At 34.5% G+C, this 24,727-nt stretch overlaps 1 protein-coding gene across 2 annotated transcripts in view; it reads right to left on the reverse strand.

Moving 5' to 3' along the window:
- Positions 1-931: 931 nt before the first annotated feature.
- Positions 932-24,727, reverse strand: part of LOC134533226 (coiled-coil domain-containing protein 18-like) — a 140,440-nt gene continuing 116,644 nt past the window's right edge. The window contains exons 17-19 of one of the 2 annotated variants that reach the window (XM_063370624.1): positions 23,367-23,426; positions 19,516-19,632; positions 934-4,835 (exon numbers count right to left, since the gene is read on the reverse strand). In XM_063370624.1, coding sequence (XP_063226694.1) covers positions 4,773-4,835; positions 19,516-19,632; positions 23,367-23,426 — 240 coding nt within the window. In that variant the 3' untranslated portion in view covers positions 934-4,772. Of the gene's footprint in view, positions 4,836-19,515; positions 19,633-23,366; positions 23,427-24,727 lie in introns of both variants that reach the window. The other variant, XM_063370625.1, reaches the window with a different exon arrangement.

A 24,727-nucleotide genomic window follows, 5' to 3' on the forward strand; every position in this document is an offset into this window, starting at 1 on the left:
CATTTATAACTATGGTCTGAATCAGAAATTCCATTATTCCTAGCAGTACACACATTATTATGTGTGCATATTTCTTTCTCAAAATCAACTACCCTAACTTCAAACAAATCAAGGTGCTTACCGAGTCTATCACCAGTTTCATGAATCTTTTGATCTTGTCTGCTTCACTGTCTACATTATCAACTCTGTCATGTACTGACGCAAATTTGTGCCGAGTTTCATGTTCAGTTCTATCTAATCTTATTTTTAATTGTCCGGTTTCAAACACAAGTTTATCTACTGAGGAATTTACAATCTGTGTAAAGTTTTCTAATAGTTCCTGATTTTATAGTTTGCACTTTTCCTCTCTTTCTGTTCGTGTTTTTCCTCTTTCACATTTTTTTCTGTTCATTTTTGCCCCTCTCACGTTCTTTCCTTTTGCATTTTCCCTCTCTTTTGTGTTCTTTTGTTCATGTATTTACTCCTGCCTGCAAAATAATTGAATTAACTGTTACACACCTATTGATTGACTATCTGTTATTGTAGTTACTTCTTGGCTACATGGTAGTGTTTCTAAACCTACTTCCATTCCTACTTCCTCTCTGGTTGGACCCTCCAAATCCTTTTTGATTTAGTTCTTTGGTTCCCATTTTAACCTTTACTTTCTTTCCTGCAATTAACCTGTAATCTTTTCTATACCCCTAAGACATTATCTTGCCATCCACTATTCTTACTTACTAACTCATTTATCCGGTTCAACACTTCAACTAGTTTTAATCTTACCTAAATGATTTATCTCTTTCAGCCCTATGTTTGGTGTACACTCTTTAAAAACTCACGAGATATGTATTATATAGGAATAGAAATTATTACTATACAGTCATTTAAAAAAAAAAAATAAATAAATAAATCTTATATACAAATTAAAAATAAACCAAATGAAAGTCAGGTTCCAGAAGACTGAATAAATGTGATTCTCCCTCAGGTGCCAAAATACCTTTTCAAAATTATTTCAGATGCAGTAACTTTAAAAAACAGTAATCACTATAGTAGTATATATTGTTCGGTTTGGTGCCAACCATTGTCAAAAAATCAAGCCTAAAGCATAATAAAATAGTAGTTCAAAAAAACTGTGTGGTTTGCCAACAATCGTTTACCAAATCAAACCAAAAAAGCATTACTACAGAGGACTAAAAAAAGTAATAAGTAAACAAACACTATTAAAAGCCACGATACATCTAAAATTGTGCAAATCCAGAAGCAGAGAGGGTAGCGTATGCTAGAGTGGTTGACTATGGTACCTAGTGGGCTGGTGCCATGGAACAGGTATCTGTGGCAGCGTGAAGAGGAGCAGCAAGGGGGATGGGGTGCAGTACAGCACAACACACTTTCAACACAATTTTTAAGTTTCCTCACAACGCTGTTTTACTATAGTTTCCTGGCGGTGCTGGAATAATAAATAATATTTAACTAAGAGCGTGCATAATATTGCATGAAATAACTTTCAACGAAACTTAGAAGTTTGTAGAAATAAATAATTTTTACACCTCCAGTCCTTTTCTGGCTATGATGAGTTTGGCCTGAATTCAAATAAGAAAATTTGAAGTTTAATCAGTAGGGATGTGCGAAAGTGACTTTATCCACACGAAATGAAAGTGAAAGAAAATTTATCAAGTTTCGCGAAAGTGAAACGAAAATGAATTTTTCTATGAGATAAATATATTCTTAACGAAAGTTAAGCGAAATTTTTTAATTAATAAAGAAAAAAAGTGCCCCAAAATTTGCTCTTCAGTAATAAATTCTATTACATAAATCATTTTGGTACCTTTTGATGTATATATAAATATTACTATTTAATAAAATCAACATCCGCCCTAGACCACACAACACAGCCCCATGTCACTCGTAAATTTCAAGAATCAATCCAGATCTTTCAGCGGACAGACTATTTCCTTTACAGTCGTAATGTCGCAGTCTATGATAATATATTTATCACGTGCATGGTACTGATGAAAAAATACGGGAATACTGCGGAACGGCCGCCATCTTGCACCACTGTCACACATGGCTAGCTCAGGAAGCTGTAAACTAGGCAATGGACATGGTCAAAACAAAACATAACAAATGGTTGCTGCCAAGTGGTCATTACATGCAGTGACTTGTTGACCTTTTTGTCTAATTGGCTGTATATTATGAGGATTTTATATGCCAGTCAGAGTATGTAAAATTTAAATAAAGCAGATGACAATGTTTTTGTTTGGCTGTGCGCGAATAAAAGTAGGTACGTTCTTTGTTTATGTGTATACGGTAAATACTAAATAGTGTACTAACAGTTCTGGAATGTATGTTTTACGAATATAGTACCTACACTACTGTTTGAAACCAAATGAATCAGGTAATTTTTCAAATATTGCATGATTTTGTTTTGATACCTAGGCCTACTGTAATCACGGTTGAATTTTGTTTACTTTATCTGCCATGTTTGTTCAAATTATGATTTTACCGTATTTTCATTAACGTGAGTTTTTTTCATCACCACGTAAATTAATCTTAATGGAAATCTTTTTTCTAATTAATGTCTTTATATGATTTGCATATGTTATTACATTATTAGTAATAACAAGCAAATCATATAAAGACATTACAGTAGAATCTCAGTGCTAAGTACTTACAGGTACCTCAAGTTTTTGTACTTAGCACTGAAACATGCATACATATCTTTACAAAGAGAAAAAAATATATAAAAAAATAGCTACAGGAGAGCCGCAATGCCATATGTATTCGCAACTGCGACTTGCTTTTTTCCCCGTGTCTAGTTCTCCGAGTATATCCACTTTTTCCTTAAGCGTGAATTGCTTTCGTTTCTTTTTATCTCCAGGATCATTCATATTGTAGCACAAATACAATGCGGTGTTTAAATAACGTAACCTGAAAATAAACTCAACAATAACAATAAACAATCCCGGCACAGACATCAAACAGTATTTTTAGCGTAGCGTAACACTTTTGTCTAAATAATTAATACTTCTCTCAAACCTCCGTCTTTCGATGTATCGAATGGTGTTGTGTTGCTCACGTCGCATACTACGTACGGTATAATCTATGGTTGTGCCTGTTTGTTAACTTTGTTTTGAGAATCTAGAGGTTAGAAAATACGTTGCGTTGGTATTTGTGTATCTTTGTTCTACTACATTAATCATTTAGCTGAAAATTTATTTACCAGTTTAAGTAAATTTTGGTGTAGTAATGCCACGCTACTAGTAGAATTTATACGTTATAGTGAAAATGATACTTTAAACTGAAACCGTTTTGCATGGCGAAGATACGATTTTTGGCGGGGACTTAAAAAAAATTCGTTAAGTGAAATATACTTTATAATAAGGAACGTTATTGTACCGGTATTATACTGTACATTTTTATTAAATTACGATTTCTTTTTCAACTAGAACAAACGAACTTCGGTAAGCTATTGAACTTTCGTTTGGCTCGAAATATTTCGCTAAAAACGAACTTCGACAGATGAAATTCTTACCGATATCGAAAATGAAAGTAGCAAAATTTCGATTTCGGTATCGGTATACCGAACATTCGCACAACCCTATTAATCAGTTTGCCATCCACAACTATTCAAATTTATTTAATAATCATTTAAAAAAGTAAATAAAATTGTTTCTACAGCTTCTTGTTCTTATTTATAAAAATACACAATTTATTCCAATCTTTTGTAACTAGCATTAGTGCAAATATGCCAATCTCTGACCATACATATGCCTACACAGAAAAATTGCACAATTGTGTTACACACAGTTTTTGGCTTAAAATATTTTTTGTTAAGAACACAAAGTAATATCTGAATTTCAAAATCAATTTTTACACATTATTTAAATAATATATAAATTCTACAATTTCTACACAGAAAAATCAAAAATAAAGCTAAGTAATTGTAACATTTTGGCTATTTCTTTTAATACAAAATATAACGGCTTAAAATATTTAATTCAGTCATTAAATACTAATATAATTACAACAAAGTACTGCAATATATTAAAGAAAATTACTTTTAAGTTATTCATGTGATCACTACAGTTACATAAAAGATGTTATTAATTAAATATCAACCAAATACACTAAATAAGTTAATGAAAATAGTATACATTGGATCACAATACCAATAGACAACTTTTCAACCTCCAATATAAATAAAATAAAAATTATGTAATTTTTTTTTTTACAGGTAAAACATATTCCTTAGCTTTATAGTAGGGGGAAAAATTAAACATCCCACAGTTACATAAACCTTAAAATAAAATATTTGGTTTACTTAATATATATTATGCAACATACATACTCTCAGTGTATTTTATTTGACATCTTCATGTTCACAATTAACTATTTTTATTATAAAAACCGTGCAACTATACTGCCCAGTGTACATTATTATTTTTGTCATATTTAAAAACTAAACTTACATTCTATTAATCTTAGTTATTTCTCAAAATGGTGGCCATCCCAATATACAAGGTTTTTGATGTGTGTAGGTATATATCAAAGCAGGAGGAACCTTACAAGAAAATCATTATATTAAATTTGAAAATGATATAAAAAATAAAATCTAAGTTGCCCATTGGTATTTGTTACAAATATTTATATATCATCACAATGTAAAATATTATAAAAGTTAGTACAAGTGAAAACATTTTAAGCACTATCTAGTAGCTTAATACTCCCAAATTAAAGTTCTCACTCATATGCAACATGTTTACTTCATTGTTTACAATTTTAATTAGTTATTTTTAGTTCTTCGCCTGCTTCCGGAAAAAGCTCATACGCCGACTCCTTGGTGTCACTGGTGTATTCTGGGACAGAAAAACAATACGTTGCATAAATAACTTGCATAACTTACCTATCCACCTTCATAAGCAATAATATAAAATCTTCTTTAAAACATAAAAACTTATACGAGTACTTATTTTTTTTTTTTTTTTTGCTACTGTGAAGACATAATATAAACTAATAGTTTGATTCCCAAGTGCTTTAATACAGGAATTACAGTAGAAACCCGAAATTACATTACCGCTTTTTACATTTTCCCATTATTTGCACTACTTTATTTTGGTCTCGTTTTAATCTAATTTGATGCAATGCCATAAATTCCCGTTGATTACAACATGCCTACAATCTACTTCCCACATTGTACGCTGTTTGTTATGCTATATCTATATAAATTCATTATTTCCGTGTGTCACGTACATCATTCATATGAGGATAACACTTTCGTGTGAAATAAGTCCAAAATGCTGTTGGGAACACTATCACTGCAGCTCCTGGATTTTTTGAAGTGCTCTTCCATTAAAAAAAACTGTATTTACAGGCTGCCAACAATGGTCTAATAATGGCAGACTTTGAGAAAGCATACAACGCTAGCGCTACAGTTTATATTTTTGATGTTCATCTTTGTCAACGTAAGTTAAAAATTAACGTGGTCAGTAAGAAATTTAAATATCAGTAAGTAAAATTTTGTCTTTTACTATGAGTAGTGAACTAAATTTTTACCTGTACTTATTTTATTGAGATTGCAGCTTGTACAAAGACGGGAAACATTTTTAACTGGTGAAAAACTGAACATTTTAAAGTGTGTGGATGAGCAAAAAGGTACTCGTGTTTCACTTGCTGAGAGTTTGTAAGCATGCCTATATCAACTCTACTGTATATGTACTGTATGTTTGCTAACATATACTCTATACAGAATGTAAATATGTGACTTTAATGTTAATCATTTAATTTAAAATGCTCCAGACATACTTAATAATTATATGTATATCAGAGTACGGTATGCCTATGTTAAGGTTGTATATCACTGTTCTCTGAGCAAAAAATAATTTCATACACATTTCCCTTATTTACACTTTGCTGTATTTTACAACATTTTCAGACAACCTCTTGAATAGTGTAAAAATAAAAAAATAAAAAAAGGGGTCCTACTGTAGTTACATTTGTGCACCTCATTTACCAATGTAAATAGTGTTGGGCGTAGCAGGAGAAAGTATTTGAACATGTTTATACAAACAATTTTAGAAGACGTGCTATCGCAGCACTATGACGTTCAAATGCTTCGAAGGAAGCAGGTGACAAATCAGGTACACAATAGGCAACCATAGCAACCAGCATTTGGACACTGTGGTGGTTGGTTGAGGTACGTTTACATGTCTGGCTTTAGGCGATTAGTGCAGTGTTAAACTTTTAGTAAATATGGTTATGCAATTACACATTTGATAAACTGCAATAGCACAAGCAGACTTTACATTTGCAGAGATGGCAAACAGTGGTTTCAAGGAGGTGAAAGTTACTGCAGCAAGAGTGCTTTCACAACAGGTGTGTACCTAATAGGAAGACCTACACATGGCGTAACAAGCGGCTGCCTGAAACAGTCTACACCACAAAGGGCAATGTACACCAGGCAGCTGGTTGCTAGTGCGTACGGCTAACTAAACTCTACCCGACTCATCGCCTGCATCCCACAGTGTGTTTGAAGTCAATGCTCTGCAACTGCGTAACCTCAGCCGGTGGAGTGGTGCTCTGATTCGTATGAAATTCAAATTTGCACACTACTGTTTGCACCAGTAACTTTATGAGGTTGCATTTCTGGATTTATGTCCCTTAGCAAAAATTGCTTATTTTGTCATTCCCTGCCACCCATTAAGAAAATTATAATGAGAACAAACCATTCTCAAAAAGTAGTTTTGACAACACTGAGAAAGTTGTCTATGGAATTCCAACAAAACCAAAGTGCAACAACATTTAATTTACTAAAGAAAAAATGCTACCAAAATAAATTGTCAATCTAAATGGGACAGTTTAAAACTAGACAGGACAATTAGGAAATAAAAATTTCAAGTTACCACCCATAAATTATTGCAGGACTCTAACCTATAACTTTATATAAAAATTATATTCCACGAAATGCTGAATGGAATTTACCAGCCTTGGCTACCTTAGATGAAACCTTAAAAAAACTTCATTACAGATCAAAACATTGCTACTGGATGCATGTTAAATGTGTTAAAAATTTACAATTAATTACTTAATGAAAGCATCCTGCAAAGTAGAAAAATGAGTATCACATAGCCTGTATATAAAATGCTGCATGTAAAAAAATTTATTTGAATGATGTTTCCTGAAAATCAATAATGCAACATAATCATCAACAATGGAAAATAGACCAACAAAAAAGAAATCAGATATTTCAGCAATTCACAGTAGGAATTTATCACCAAAACACAAGAATCTAAATTCTAGGAAAAGCTGGAACATTAATATCATAACAGTGAACCTGCCTATTAACCAATCCCTCATTTAGCACGGCAAATGTGTTCCTAAAAATGTTCGTGTTATCCGAATTTGCATATTCTGAAGCATTAGTCTCCATAAATAGCAAGGCTAATTTAATTAATGTGTTCCAAAATGTGTAGGGAATTATTCTTTACGTAATATAAATGCATAGAATAACACTCAACAATAAATATGTCACACCATTTATCTTTAAAAGCCTACCTTCGAATACTCTGTATGACATACGACACCACTTAACAGGAGATAGTTATTGTCAGTTGACTCGTTGACTTGACCGCCAGGGCATGACCTTCAGCTAGTGTCGCATACTTTCCAAACCATCCTTTACTGACAGTGAAACCGATATTACCGCCCGGATATTTACATCTAATTATTCAAACATTAAAGTGCTTATTCATACATTACTGCTTGGTTCACACTAATTTTGTCAGGCCCGTAATTTTTTTTTCATTGCACCATTCATAAAAAACTTTTCCATGTAAATCAGCCTTTTGTATCTGTTCTGATATATGTCAAATATATTCCCGCTAGTACAAACAACAGAATCAGAATCATAAAAATGTTTGATAGAGTCCATATTTTATATGATTGTGTGCACAGTTGACTTACTTTAAACTGAAGTGCAACCAACATAAGTGTGGCCTTCACGACATTCTGCACGCCGTAATACTTCCAGTTTTGTCTCAATACTTGAACACGATGCATTACGCTCTCACTTGGAAGCCATGATTCCAACTGCAGGTGCTTGCACACGTACAGTTACTGGCAGACGAATGAGCAGACATTGCTTTGTGTTTGAGCTAGACTGAAGTTCATCACGACCCAGTCTGTGGCTGGAGACAACGGTACTGCACGGCGGCATACGTGCGGACGTAAAAACATTTGACCCTTTACATTCAATAGCCACAACTGAACTTGCCATAGCTGATGTTTGTACAACAGCCGATAGCGTAGTCAGACCTGCGTGCACATCTCTTCTCCCCCTCACATAGCTAACTGTATGCCACTGTACATCTGTTGTTTACCGAGTTAAAACAGACTTCCATGGCATCATGCCCGACTTTTTTTTCCTGTGGTATTTTCGTGCTAACTGAAATTTACACACATGCTAAGTGAGGGATTGGTGTACTGCAAAAGTGGAAACATAAGCAATAGATAACACCAAAATTAGAAGAAAAATGATGGTTAATGTCGTACTGCACAGCTAACAGTGAAAGATCATCCCACAAAATATGCTGCACACTCCCTCCACCCTTACGAAGCTGTGGAATTATCACTTCCTCAGTTAAATTTACAAATGACCAGTATATTTTTAAAGTGTACACATTTGCAAATATATTGCACCAGAAAATTCAACAACATAACAATCCATATTAGAATACAAAAAAGATACATCCTAGAAAAGTTGTTAGTTAAATAGTTTCAGTAAATTACATGTTTCTCCATTTAGGACAACACTATTAGCCTATGAGTTATTCCAAATCATACATACATCTAACAAATAATAAAATAAAAGTAACAACACTCACTCACATACCTAAATTATAAACATTTTGCTGAGCAGCCACGAACCAAAAACTGGCAACCATCACCAAAACCTCTTAAAACAAATGCCTCTCTCTGGTCTCAAAAACATAAATACATACCCCTTTTATACTATGTTGTTAGCCCATGAGAATAATAGTGATTACTGGGTACTTTAAAATATATTTCAAAAGCATTAAAAAAAAATCACTTCACACCAAAGGAATCTTGTAATTAGAGATGGCCACACTAAATACATACAAATACACAGCTTTAGAAACAAATATATTGCAACTGAAAATATTTTGAACTACAACTAGCATGCATGCACACATATATAGTATGATGTACAACAGAGGAATTGTGCTTATTATATTGCCAATACTAATAAAGTACATTAATATCCAGAAAATGGGCAGCTTCCATGATTTAGATTAGGTTGGAAGAGTTAAAAATTATAATATGCTTAATTAAAACTGTAAGATGAAAAAATTCCCTTAAAAAATGCAAACAAATTAAATGTTTATCTGACATAAAAGCCCACTATCTATAATAACTAATGACAACACACCTAATAAACCATATATAGCAGCAGCACCAACATTTAGTAATTTTGAAAGTAATATTATAAAAGCTTTAGACAAATGCAATTAAAAAACATAAAAAATCAATATTAGAGATGGAAATTACTTTTTGAGCTACTTGCAGTAACGTTGTGTAGTGCACATTAAAAATTATAGCATGCTTTCAAATACTGAACAAAACTCAAAACATTTTTGCAAGTTTAAATGTGGTACAGTTATTAGTTAACCTACAATGAAGTTTCATGGTTGCTACAAGCTTGGAATTCCAAAATACTCTGACTTTTCCAAGTTTTCCAGACATGAATTTAAATTCCCTGACCTTTCACACACTAACAACCTGCAGAAAAAGTGTTAACATCAAATGGCACTGCAGGTTGTATGTGCTGTTCAAATGTCTCATTTTCCTATTGAAACATATGCATACCACTATAAATTAATAATTAAATAATAAAATGTCTTTCCTTGGAAGAAAACACTAGCACAGGATTTTAACTACACTTATAATATGATTTACTCAGTAGTCCTCACACTACCGTGTTTTCTAGCATAATCTTCACACATTTTATTCTAAAATCAAGTTTGAAAAGTAGAGGTGCAACGATTATGCGTAAAAAAAAATTTGTTAGGTAAAGTTATTCATAAAAGCAAAACCCATTCATGGAAAGTACATTTATTTATTTTAAAAAAATGGTGGAGTATACAAGAGCACGCGAAACAATTTAAATTAATAAATCATTAAACAAAAACCTGTCTTCAACTTTAAATAGAAAAACCAAATCTGTTACCCGAACGCAAGCAACTTGAAACTGTGACGTGAACTAACGCGTAACTACCGTCGTAGTACACACTTGCCACAAAAGAATGAGGCCTATCAAATGTAGTTAACTCGGCACTCGACAGAGCACGCGCGTTGCATGCAATCGGCGAGATATCGATATTCGACTACATGCGTGCGCTCTATACGGAAAGCAACATAACCAAACACGAATGATGCCAACTAGCGCTGGCTACATGTTTATAAACAGTACATCGCGGCGACGCAGGCGGTCAGATAAAGGAAATAACGTTTAAAAACGTCTTTAAAAGAAAATTTACACGTCAGACAACTTCGTATTTCTGTTAATTATATAAGTGGTAATGTCTGAATAAATATTAGATTTCTACTTTAAAATACATTGTTTTATACGGAAAAGATACCTACACAAAGCGCTCAGCATCTAATTGCGGGACCAAAAACAACATGCAACGTTTACGCCAGAAGTTTTTTTATCCCAATTTTGACTGCCTAAAATATAGGTGCGACGATTATGAGATAAAACAGAGTATTAAAATTAGGGATGGGATTTTCGAATCTTGGATTCGTCGAATATACCGAATCCTATGGATTCGAGGATTCGTAGGCTCCGAGGTGGGATTCGAGGTGGGTTTTTAAGAGTTTTAGGTAGTAATTGAAAATTGTAGTGCTGGGTGAAGTACAAAAATTTCAAACCGAACTCTTACGTTCGGTTTGGTTCGAAACCTCTTAAAATATATTCGAAAACCGAACGTTCGTTTAAAAAAAAATTACGTTTTTCTAATTTTCTAACCCCCATTTGAGATCATTCACAAAACAGCACAACAAAATTTCATTACTTGTAATATTCCGACTTTTATCGCATAATCGTCGCTTCAACAGTTTCAAGTGCAGACAAAATAAAAAATATATATTAATCGTCTCATAACTCGCATAGCATTTTTTCATATAGGCGCGCTTTGTTTTTTGTTTACTTTAGAGAATTTTGTATGCATTTCTCGTACTACGTAATATAAACTATTGTACAAATGCCAAAGCTATTGTATATTATACCTTTAACTATAGTGCATGTACGAGAAGTGTTGTAAAATCACCAAAGATTGCGTACCCCATACGTTAAACTAAAGCGCATGTACGAGAACTCTCGTATTTGGGCAAAACTGACGTGATCAAGTTAACACAAGACAAATGCGGTAGGAAATGATTACTTAAATTACGTATTTTAAATTACACCTATCCCTCACTTAGCACGACCACTTTGTTCCTAACAATGCTCGTGTTATTCGAAATCGCGTATTCTGAAGCATTATTTTCCATAAATATCATGGCTAATTTATTTAATGTGTTCCAAAATTGTGTAGAAAAATATACTTTACGTAATATAAATGCGCTGAATAACACTCAGCTATAAATATGTCACACCATTTATCTTTATATGCTTCCCATCGCACTTTGTATGACAAATACGACACCACGTAACGGGAGATATGTTGTTATGTACTTTATCGTCAGTCGGCTGGCTGACTTGCCCGCCCGGGCGTGACCTTCAACTCACGTCGCGTACCTTTCCAAACCATCCTTTACTAACAGTGAAACCGATATTACTTTCCTGACAGTTACATTTTTATTCTTCAAAAATTAAAGTGTTTATTTGCATATCGCCACCTGGTTCACGCCAGTCCTGTCAGGCCAATGATAATTTTTTTTTTCATTGCAACATTCATTTTCCACGTGAATCATCTGTTCATTTCTGTTCCGGGATCTAATGTCAAATATATTCCCGCTAGTACAACCAACAGCATCAGACTTATATAAACTTTTGGTAAGAGCTATTTCGTACAATTGTGTGCACAGTCGACTTGCTTAAAACTTAAGTGCTACCAACATAAGCGTGGCCGTTATGACAATCTTCGTACCTTAATACTTCTAGTTTTGTCTCAAATACTTGAACACGATGCATTATGAGTGATCAAGCACGTACAGTTACCGGCAGATGAATGGGCAGACGTTGCTTTTGTTTGAATGAATTTCCTGCCACTGGCTAGACTGAGTTCACGGCCAGGTTTGTGGCCAGGCGATAACGGTACGGCACGGCGGCATACGCACGGACGTAAAAACATTTGGTCCTTTACACTCCATGGCCACAATTTAACTTGCCTTAGCTGATGTTTGTACAACAGCCGGTAGCGTAGACAGACCTGTGCACGCATCTCTTCCCCCCTTGTTTGGTTAACTGTATCCCACAAAACATGTTGTTTACGGAAGTTGAAACAGACTTCGTGGCGTCGTGCTCGATTTTTTTTTTTTTTTGCCTGCCGAGATTTCGTGCTAATTGAAATTTACAGACGTGCTATTCAAGACTGGGGCAGTAATATTCACATTGCGCTAAATGAATCCGCGCAATCTGAAGACGTGCTAAGTGAGGGATGGGTGTACTGGGATGTATTTATTTTCTTTGGCCTTTTTGGTTATAACAGTCAGGTACTGAAAATATTAATTTAATCTTGTGTATTAAAAGTACTGGTCCAGTAAATTTTACAGTACGGTACTAAGTTGACTAGCGTAGTCCATCATTATTTCTAGTGTTTTCTTTTTTCCGACGCAAATTTCTATAACCACACTTCTTACGTTACGTTTACAATGTTATTGTTCTTGAGGTGATTTGCGATGAGCTAAGTCGTTTAAGTTTTCCAAATGGAGAAAAGATAATGACGACCCAGATGACCCAGAACCACCCCAAAAAATGTCTCAAGTTTCTTCTGACGAGCAGCATTCTTCCAAGAAAACAGCATCTGCAGTCAGCAGGTTTTGTAATGTAGATAGCCTAGATAGGTAACTTAATTCACATTCGACTTTTTTTTTTAATGTCCTATTAAACGTTTTACTTATTAAAACCGTTAGGTTATGTCTACCACAAAAATATGTTGTGTGGCCTTATGCTGAACGTTCGTCATCTTTATAATATTATAATTTTTTTAAATGAAGGTTATTGTACACTGAAAAAGAAAGATAGTTTTTTTGAAATTTATATGGAACTTCTTCATGAATTAAAAGTATATATATATAAAGAAATTAAATGCAAAATGATTTTCTCTAAACTGTTTTCTTTCCTTAATTATTTATTGCATAAACGTTACTTATAAAATGTTTTGCAATGTTTTAATAAAGCTAAGCTATATAATGTTTTAATTTTACATATGGCTGGAGAACCTTTCTTTCTCACCATTCAGTTAAAGACCAAAATGCTGGTGGTTGGTTCATTTTAATTCAAAACAATTATTTCTGTATGAGGTTCGGTTCGGCTCGGTTCAAATTTTTTTTTGCTATGGTTCGATTCAGTTCGGTTCGGTTCGAAACCAGAGAACTGAGGTTTGTCCAGCTCTAGAAAATTGTATATCTAAACTATATTATAAAGGTAACGGAAATAGCACAAACATAAGATAAAATACGCTGCATTTTGTCAATTAGCATAACTACGGGATCATTTCGAAACCTTCAATAATATAACATTGCAGTAAAAACGTAACTTTTTTTAAATGGTGTCTGTTATACAAACGTATTTTATTGAAAACATACGAAGGAATAATTTAACAGAGAATTAGACAGATGCAAACTTACGTGTGTGGTTTTTGAGGTTATTTGTCTCTATTTTATATCAGGTGTATACACTATGCACTTATTTTATAATTTTATAAATACACATGTGATTTTTTTTAATACATAGGCCTATGTAATTTTTTAAAATAAATGTGTGATTTTTTTTAATAACATGTGGTGAAGTTTAGTGTGGGACTAGGATTCGAGATTCGATGACAAACACTGAGGATTCGAACAAGGATTCAGATTCAACCAAAATGTGGATTCGTCCCATCCCTAATTAAAATTAATTTTTGGTCATTCTGAAGGAAAGCCTCATTTCTGAAAAGAAAAATAAAGTTATTGCATTTTTACTCTTCAATACAATTTTTAATCATTCAAGTTTATTACCGGCAGTTTAGCACTCTTGAGTATAGGTAAGCTTTTATATATTACAATTATTAGTGTGAGATGATAATCAGTTGGAATAGATTTTCTACATTAATAATACTTTGAATGTATTTGAACTATTGGTTATGAATTACCTATTCTAACTAACCTAAAATTTTATGTTAAAATGAGAAAAGAAAAAAAATTAATAACACTGAAGTAGAAACTTCTTATTAGAATAACATGTGCAATCAAATTCGTAATGTAATTTAAATTACAAATAATATAAAGTATAAAATTTATTTCATGTTTATCTGACGTGCCAGAGTCACACAGCTGCCCTGTAAGATTTGCTGATTATGGTCACGACATATTTCATAGCACATATTATTGTTTTTCTATTAGTTTTTAATTTCTAATGGTTTCCGATGCCATTTTTGCCCCCACTGGCATCATAAAATGTTTGAACTGGTTATTCTTTTCATATATTTTGTTTAATATTAACACATAAGCCCTAACTCTTCGTAAATTTACCTCTATTAATCCACAGAAGCTGGTAACTCCAGAATGATTGTAAATAAATTCAATGTTGAATTATTTATTGACGAAATACGCCCATCAAAATAAATGGCTGCGTAAAAAGCAACACAATTGGAGATCAAAATACGTGTTTGCAAATGATAACTATCGATTCTCCTGAAATACTGAGTAAAGGCTATTGAATTTGTATGTAAACATGTGTAAAAACTTTTTTTTTCTCTTGATAAACTATGCGTTTACTGAAGAAAAAAAGCCTGAGAATCCATGAAAAGAATGAAAATAAACCAAAATTCGTGATATTAAATGTTTCCAAAATTTTTTGAGGTGTATAAACATCAAAGAAAGTGGTATTTTCCATTTCACTTTTGTTACCACAAGAAAAAATATCAAAAATATGTTGTGATTTCCCTGACTTTTCCTGGTTAACTAGGCCTGTAGTAACCATGAGTAAGTCCCCCCCCCCCCTTTTTTTTTCCCCCATCATTTCCAAAAAAAAATAAATAATATTTTTAAGTTTTAAGTCATATGAACTTAGCTGCCTGTGAAGTTATTTAGTAGGCACAAAAAACCAAACCCAGTTAACACTTCAGTAACATGTACCTATAGTTGATAAGGAGTGATTAATTTTGAGTAAATTATTGCAGTACTGTGACAAGCTGCCAAACCCACACAAGGTACACTGACTGAGTGGACGTGTGCTGCTAATATCAGCTAATTTTGGGCACAATTTGAAATTTTTAATTAAATGCATTAAGGTATTAGTTCTCACCATATTTTTCAAAAACTCAATTATTAAATTTTATTATCTTTTAATATGGTTTGGGCTTTCCCTTTTTAATTTTCAACAAGGCCTTGGGCCCTGTCTTAGTTTTCCTCACATCCACACCGGGCTTCAGTCCACTTCATTGCCATTCGGCATGTAAGATCAGCTTTTTCCTCAGATCAACTACCGTATTTACCCGATTGCAAGACGGCTCGAATGCAAGACGAGGTCAACTTTTTAACCTTTATAAACCAGAAAATAGTATATAACAAGCTATAAATAAACATTTTACATAACATGAAAAAGATAATTTTCTGTACTTACATTGTTTTATGTTTTGAAAGATCCACTTAATAAAATTATTTACATACATTACAAAGTCTTGAACATATTAACTTAGTCTGAGTCACTTTCAGATTCACCTGTTTCACTACTGGCATCAGTTTCACTTCCTTCAAGATTTTCCCATAAGATATCATCTTGAGATCCATCAAGATTGTTGGATATGCAGCACTTATGGAAACCCTTTACTATGGAATCGGATGAAATGTTGTTCCATGCTGTCAGTATCCACTCTCCCAGCAAACAAAGTGAGGGTTTCTTCAGTTTACCAGCTGGTGTCAACGGCTTATCAGACATCATCCACTCTGTATACTGTCTGCGCAAACAGTGTTTGAATGGTGTGTTTACTACAACGTCCAGCACCTGTAGCTGAGAGGTCATACCTCCAGGTATAACAACGAGGTCTGTGCGCCCATCTTCAAGTAGTCTTCACTTGTGGAGTAAGGTGACCTCTAAAAGCATCTAGCACTAACATATCACGTTGCCTCAAAAGAGCACCTGGCCTATGATTCCAAACAATCTTTACCCAGTCCATTACTAACTCATTCGTCATCCATCCCTTTTCTTGGCATCTAACGATGAGTCCCTTTGGTAGCTTTTCTTTTGGCAGAGTTTTGCGGCGTAAAATGACATATGGAGGAAGTTTTCTTCCATCTGCCAACACTGCTAGCATTACAGTAATTCTATTATTTTCATTTCCTGTTGTCTTCATCAACACTGATTTTGCACCTTTGTCTGCTACAGTTGTATTTGTGGGCATGTCAAAGAACACTGATGTTTGGTCTGCGTTGCCAATGTGACCAAGAAGATAGGAATGCTATTTCCTTAAGCGAATCACATACCTCTGGAATTCAATCAATTTTTCATTGAAGTCAGAGGGCAATCTCTGTGCCAATGATGTTCTACGTCGTAAAGCTAGTCCTGAACAGCGCATCATTCGCACGCACCAACCTGTACTAGCCTTGAAATGTGTCCTGGGTATTTTGAGACTGTTTGCTATTTCTCGGGCCTTCATTTTGATGTTTTCAGTGGTTATTGCAACCCCCTCGTTGCGTTTCTCACGAACAAATTTGACTACAGTTTTCTCAATGTCACCGAAACTACCTTTTTTGGGTCCACTGAAAGCTTTACAAGTAGAGTTGGCATTTCTCAACTTCTCTTTCAAACCCCGCCACCGTCGCACGTTTGCTTCGGATATGCCAAAACGTCTTGATGCAGCACTGTTGTTGTTTTCTTCTGCATATTTTACCACAATGAGCTTAAAATTTGCATCGTGATATGTTCGAGAGCCTTTCTTTATAAAAGAACTTGATGTTCCTCGCCTTTCAACACTATCCATTTTAGGTTCCCGCAATTTACCGCATTTGTTTATTAACGAAAATAAACAATTTCGTTTACATAGAATAACATTGTTAAAACGTATACAACACTTTGGGTTACTAAAATTGTTACAGCGCTCGCAACATAGTGGAGATATCATGTACTACAAAATTCAGCATGAGAAATGACCTGTTTTACCAACTCCCAAGTCTAGGTTTCACGTCTTCTTTCGTGCATACTTTATCTATGGCGTGAGCACAAATAAACAAAGCATGGTGACTAGTACCGTAGATGTTTTTTATAATCTTTTTGCATACAAATTAGCTTTAAATTGTACTGTATTTTTCATTAAATGATTATAATGTTAATAGTTATTTATTGCCTGTACCCATAAAAATAACCATAAAAGTAATTTCACATTGTATTAGCATAAAAATGTGGGACAAACTACCATAAAAAATCAAGATTTTCAAATGCAAGACGAATGTGAAATTTTTTACCGTTGCCGGGAGAAAAAATAATCGTCTTGCATTCAGGTAAATACGGTATGTCCCTTAATAATTTTTTGGGCACAACTATAGTGACTGGTTTCATGAGCCTTTCTCCAATGGTCCGTGTGTTAGGCACGTCCCATCTGATAGTCACGTTGCATTTCAAATAGCCCGTGTTGTCTCCCTGTCTAGGTCAGTCTAGGTCCCCCATACTGCCCAGTGCTTTGGAACGTGCACTATCTGACAGAGTGCCAACGTAGCACAGCTACCACAATGTTAGCACTTTGACTACCCTCTCTCCTAAGTCCACTGAGTATTGTCTGCTATCATGCTCCTCTCTTACCTCCCTTTCTCACCGAGACGCCCTGGTCTCACAGAGCGATGCACAGTACGACCATCACGCGGCCTCTATTGGCCAAAGGTGGAAATGTGGGCCTTGCCCAATGACTACTTTCACACCCTATAAGGCATATCTCTGCCCCTTATATTGCGCTATGCACGCCATCCCCAGACCACCTTGTGAACTACATTCTAACATTCCCCCTCCCCCCTCCTGCCTCTGAGAGGCAGTGTTGTGCCGTGACTACCTCTCCAGACTCATTTATCCTCTTGGTGGAGAATTTTAAAAGAATTTTTATCATGGAATGTAGTTCCAAAGTAGTGGGGTGGATTTGTTTATTGTGTCTAAGCAATGTTATTGGCAATTTCCACTATATCATTTCTTTAATGAAGAAGCTGCCAGGTAAGAGTGCTTGCCCACCATTTTAATCAATACACTACTCCCGTTAAAATGAATTTACAGTACTAATGTGTGTCTAAATACATTTGAAGTACATTTAAATGTGTGTTGAATATAATTTTGAGATTTAAAAAAATTAATTTTAATTTAAAAATTCACATACCGCATTGTTTACATAACAGAGCTTGGGCATACATCTAAGTAGGTGCTAATAACATTTCTGAATTGCAAAATAATAATGTTATTAATACAGAATATATACTTAAGTTTTAATAAGATTTAAAAAAAAACAATAAATGTAATATTTTATATTATTAGAACAATTATTTAACCCGTTAACTTATTTCCTGACTCTGTTGTTTAATAAACGCATTTCTGCCGTGATTTGCCACTAGTACATCCTAGTAAGCGCGAGGTAAACTAGCCCTGAAAGCTTCTGGCAAATGTCTCTCCGGAGCTGCTGCTGACACGCCTGACCTAAAGGATGGTGAGATATAAACAATGGCTGAACACTCTGGCGTCGTCAGAAATAAATATGCAATGAAGGAAGCAAATAACTATTAAGGAAAGAGCAATATATGGTTTGTTGATTTCTCATGTTATTAATTTTTTTGCATTTTATTCAATGCCACACAAGTGCCGTTGCCATTGTGCGCACTCTGGGATAAAAACTCAATTTTTTTTTTTGTGTTCATGGAAGTGAAATATGGCACAGTTAACCCGCAAATTGATAACTCGCACCCGAATAATCGGGAGTCTTACGTATTCGAAATAGCTATGAGGCCTTACTAATGCTGATTTAATGTTGTTTGGCCACAAGAGCATGCCACAATGCAACAACTACACATATGAAGGTAACTGCACTGCCCACCGGGAATACTGTGCCGACTACACACAGTAGTGTGTCAAAGGAAACCCCGACGCTACCGGAGGAAGTAAACCAAGCCCAGAAGCCCCAGCAGAAGGACCAGCACGCCGCTCAGCACCCAGCAGTCCACAACAGCGACCTTGGAGCGCACGTCGCACAGAGGCAACAGCAGCAAGGCAGACAGAAGCCACAACTGGCAGAGCAGCAGCAGCACAAAGGCAGCGTTCCACAGGAGCGCGCGCCACCAGCGCCGTACCTCGTCCCGCAGGTTGAAGGCCGAAGTGAAGAACTCCTTGATGCGGCTGGGGGTGTTCGCTCGGCGCGAGTCGTTGTGCTCCCTCAGCACGGAGCGTGGCGTGGTGTGGCCGCAGCCCTGCAACACCGCACGCTCTCCCGTACCACACACAATACAAGGAAGTACTTAATGAAACATTCTCTCTCTCTCTCTCTCTCTCTCTCTCTCTCTCTAATGAAAAAATAAAAAAAAAAAAAAAATCCACCAAAATAATTATATGCTACAAGGATGAAAGAATAAGTGAAGTGCAGAAATATTCAACTCTAGATATTTCTTACTCACGAATGCAAGTCAAGACGATGGCGAGTTGGTGAAAAAGTGTTCAATTGCCACAGTTCGAAATACCATACAAATATTAGTATGTCTTTCACTATTTTTAACAGTAATTTTCTTATAATACTGACAGATAGGCTTCAGCTTGACAAACAGCAGACATTTGTGAATGCTCACAAGGGCCTACAGAGGCAATATAAAAACTTCTAAAAAAAAAATTGAATTTTTAAGTGTTTGACCACAAATTGTTAAGCAGTTGATCAGTGTTATTGTGCTTGATATGTCCTTATGATAACATGTGTTTTCATTTTTAATTGGTGATACAAACAAATTCCACTATTTTTAAATACACAAAACTGTTTAGTTTACCTAGACTTCAAAATTAATTACTGTCATAACTTTCAATGTGTACAAGCAAATTAGCATCATAGTTATAGTTGTTATGAGTTATAATTGTAATTATACCATTACTGTGAGCTTCCCAATTACTCTGCACTTTTTTCCACATATGACAGCAGGAGAAAAGCACACATCACATTATCAATCTTAAAGTCAATGGTGATGGATTAGGAATGAGCTGGATTTTAATCACATTTGTATAAAATGCAAAGTGAATCACAATCTGTCCCTAACTTTACACACTATATTCTTTTTAACAAAAAAAACTTCAGTGAAATGCTGTTTTTGCACTCTATTTGAGTTGTTCTGAAATCATCTTTTTATGATACCCTGATACAATGATAGGAAAGCTGGTGATGATATTACAATAATGCCTAAATTTCTTTCCCTTTCTCAAAGCATTTGGTACAAGACAATCCATCTGCTTTCTCCCTCCACAAAAGCTATAAAGAAATCTTAAGTCAACAAATGTAATCTGTATTTTCAAATAAATCATAAAATGCTACAAATGGAAATGAAATAAATTTAGATAGTAGTAGCAGAAAAAAAAACACGCAAATGCAACTTGTCTGTACTTACCTATTCAATAACTATGAAGCGGAGGGACATTTTACACAAATGTTAACAGAAACACTCCTGAGTAAAACACAGGCTGAAGCCCTGTCATCATTCTAAAAGTTAGTTCCTTGTTACATTACTTTCACTTTTATGACTCCAGTCCACCACTTTTATTATTTGCACACTGTGCAACAATAACATAAGTAGAATCCAAGCAACAATGACCACAGTCCAGTATGCCAGACACAGGATGTCTACCAGATCTAGTAAATGAAATTCCCTGATTTTTCCAGGTTTTCCAGGTCTAAAACTGAATTATTCCAGGTTTTCTTTAACACAATTACGACATTCCACGAAACTGAAAAAACTGCATAACAATACATTGATGGGTTTCAAAGTATTTCAACTTACTTAAATTAGTAAAAATATTACCTTCTTCTAGACGTGGCCAAAGTGACTCGATGGCAAATAAAACATGCTGCTACAAATATTTCACAACTTACTTTTGGAAAAAAACATTAGGAAGCTCCCGTCAATTTCGCAGTGACTCAACTTTTGTGTCTATAGCACTTGCTTCAGAACAAGCCAAATCCAACACTCGAGCCTTAACCTCATAAGATTCAATGCTATTTTCATTTTGCTTGTAACTTATTAACTAATATAGATTTCGAAATGATGCTTGCTTGATATGTAAGACAACGATGCTCTTATCAAAGCCCCTTTCTTCAAAAACGTGCATAAATTATGGTTCAAACCTAGACAATACACTTATGCATATTAGAAAAAAATGTGAACAGTGCTTCAGAATCTTGCGAGGAACATACCAAATGATATGGTCACTCAATGTTATCAGCTTCTTGTCCTGATAGCCACCTGTTTCGAAGACAACATTCTAAACTGTACTTCACACGCTGTTTCCTCACACCCGAATTGAAAGCCATAGACGGACATAAGCAGGAAATTCCTTTGGTAAGTTTGTACTTCAGGGGACTTTTGTCTTGAAGTTTTTTTACCATAACCTTTGGACAAGTCCTAACATCATTTTTCAGTAACAGGACAGACTATTCTGGTACTTTCTCTTTCTTGATGGCATGGTGTACTGCATAACCCAACTTGATATTGTTAGCAGTCAATAGATTTTCCTGGTTATCTACATCCAATCGAGATACATTGCGTTTTTCCCTAAAGCTCTTCAGTACCTCTGGTTTCACAAACTTTCCTGCCAAAGCTAATAAAATGTCTACCAGTGAATCATACAGAAAAGGTGCCATGGATGCTTCACTTTGGAACATTGTAAGAAACAATTCCAGCTTTGATGCCAAATAGTGGAAGAATGTAAATTTTACTTCTAGAAGATTATCATCAAGAGCACTTTTCACTACATTGAAAGACATGAAATAGAAACTTCACTAACAAATTTCTTTGGAACATTGTAAGAAACAATTCCAGCTCTGATGCCAAAGAGTGGAAAAATGTAAATTTTACTTCTAGAAGATTATCTTCAAGAGCACTTTCCACTACCTACATTGAAAGACAGATGAAATAGAAACTTCACTAACAAATTTCTTTAGGTGGGGTAACGTTTTCATGGCACGCTCAGCAACTACAGTATTTTCTAACCATCTGATTGCACAAAATTTCTTGGGAAAAATCTCTGATCCAGTTATTCTAATGTAATCTGCCCTCCTTGCAGGTACATGCTTAAACAAAAAGTAACTGTGCCTCAAAAAACTAACAACGTCCCATTGTGTAGCAGAAATTCCAGTTTTGAAAGCACCATGGACCGTATGAAGCCCACAGCTACCAATTTCTAGCAACGATGGCGAATCTTCACCAAAAGTGTCTGTGATATGTATTTTCAAAGCTAACAAAAATGCCCAGTTTACGTTGGGGGCATCCATAATTACTTAAAATTAAATTCACCTGTCGGTGTAATCCGAACGCGGGAAGCACATGCCGCAGCACGTACGTCAGCAAGGTAACAGACCAGCTTGAACCAGTTTGTATCACGTGATTTAACGCCACTTCCGAATCCAATGGTAAATAAAAGAAAATGGACGTGGGAACTGTTCGTTATTTGCCATTCAAAAATAAAAATGGGAGGGGATACACTTGATGCTACGTCAAAGCAAGCTGATCAATAAACAAAAAAGTATTGCCAACTACAACCTACCAAACAAAAAAAATTCTCCGATTTTTGAAAAAATTCCCTGATTTTTCCCTGATTACAATAATCCCTGATTTTTCCAGGTTTTCCAGGGTCAGTAGACACCCTGCAGAAAATATGATGCATACATAACTTAAATACGTACGCATGAGATATGAAGTGAACGATTACGGTCAGCACTTAAATTCCATTTGCAGGTCAAAGTTGTTTGAATAATAAAACAGTTAAAAAGGGGCTGTAAAATTGAGGTTTTACCTACGTACCTGTAAGAGCATTAAAAATGAAAAATTTCAGATTACAATAATCATTCACTAGCTTGAATATAGCATGCAAATAAATAATCATGCACAAACACATGACAAATACCATAATGGCAGCAATGGGAGGTTAAGAACACTACTGTTGAGTGCCTCACCTGAAGTGACTGCCGGCCGTTTTTACCAGGAGTCGGAGGACCTGGTTTATTGTAAGAAGTCTGGAAAAACAAACTCTACAGTTACTCTCTACATACCATACAAATAAAATAATAACCACTTATGGAATCAATCTACTAGGAAAGATTTACCAGAGCTAAGGAGGAAATTTACGTTAAATCAGATAGGTTACAACTTACAAACTAAATTTCTTGAAGAAAAAAAACAAACTAATTTTTATACTACGTATTGACACAAACCAAAGCAAGTGATTTTATTTTTAAAATATCTTTAAATGTCTACGTACACAGCTCATTGTATATGAATTATATAAAAATGTTGCTTTTATATGGTTATTCTGATGCCAGTATGCAATGATGTGTATCCATTAGGTCTGTACGAATATCAGTTTTTTTTTTTTTTTTTTTTTTTAGTTTCAATCAAATACAAATATCAAGTTATTTGCAAATACAAATATCAAATTTGAATAGTAAGAATGAGAATTAGAATCACACTATTTTTTTTTACATCATGTAACAACTTTTGGAAAATAAACAAATGATACTAAAGTGCAAGGTTGGTTAAGATAAGTCAGGTACAATAATTATATGGAAAAAGTTTATTAAAATATTTCAATTATGAAATAACTTTTTTATTTTTAATTATGCAGGTAATGTAACCTAACCTATTTGCCTTATTTACCACAACCTGCTACTCTACATATTGATCCAGAATATTTCCGCCGCTTACCACAAAGTACCGTGAAATCCACTGCAATCCATTTTACGAAAAAAGTGAAATTTTTTAATGCTGTATTCACAAATTTGTTTATTTACATATTTAAACCCTAATTATTCACAAGTTTTTGTTAATGGAAGCCAGGTAAATTGTAGTTTTGTTCAGTAAAATTATAAACACAATTTTTGCTAATTTCATCTGGAATCTTAAACCATTATTTACATCTTTTTTAAATATATTTTTGAACTGCAACATCTGTTTCATCATAGAAAACCCTTTCTCTAAAAGATCTGGGAATTATTCTTGACCCTAAATTAAATTTGCATTTGCATGTAAGCTACTTAACCACCCATTCTAAATTCTCTAGCGTTGATAAAATTTATCACTCATCATGCTACTAACCTTGATTCTATCCTTTTTCTTTATTTATCATTACCCTTTTTTATCTCATAATTGTCGCACACGCATAATTATTGTACCAATATTTTAGGGTGTCAAAATTTGTATAAAAAAAACCTCTTGCGTAAACGTCACATAATGTTTTTTGTCTCGCTATTAGATTCCAAGTGCATTGTGTAGGTATTTTTTCTATACAAAACTATGTATTTTAAAGTAGAAATTAATA

Source organism: Bacillus rossius, chromosome 6, assembly GCF_032445375.1.
Source record: "Bacillus rossius redtenbacheri isolate Brsri chromosome 6, Brsri_v3, whole genome shotgun sequence".
NCBI lineage: Eukaryota > Metazoa > Arthropoda > Insecta > Phasmatodea > Bacillidae > Bacillus > Bacillus rossius.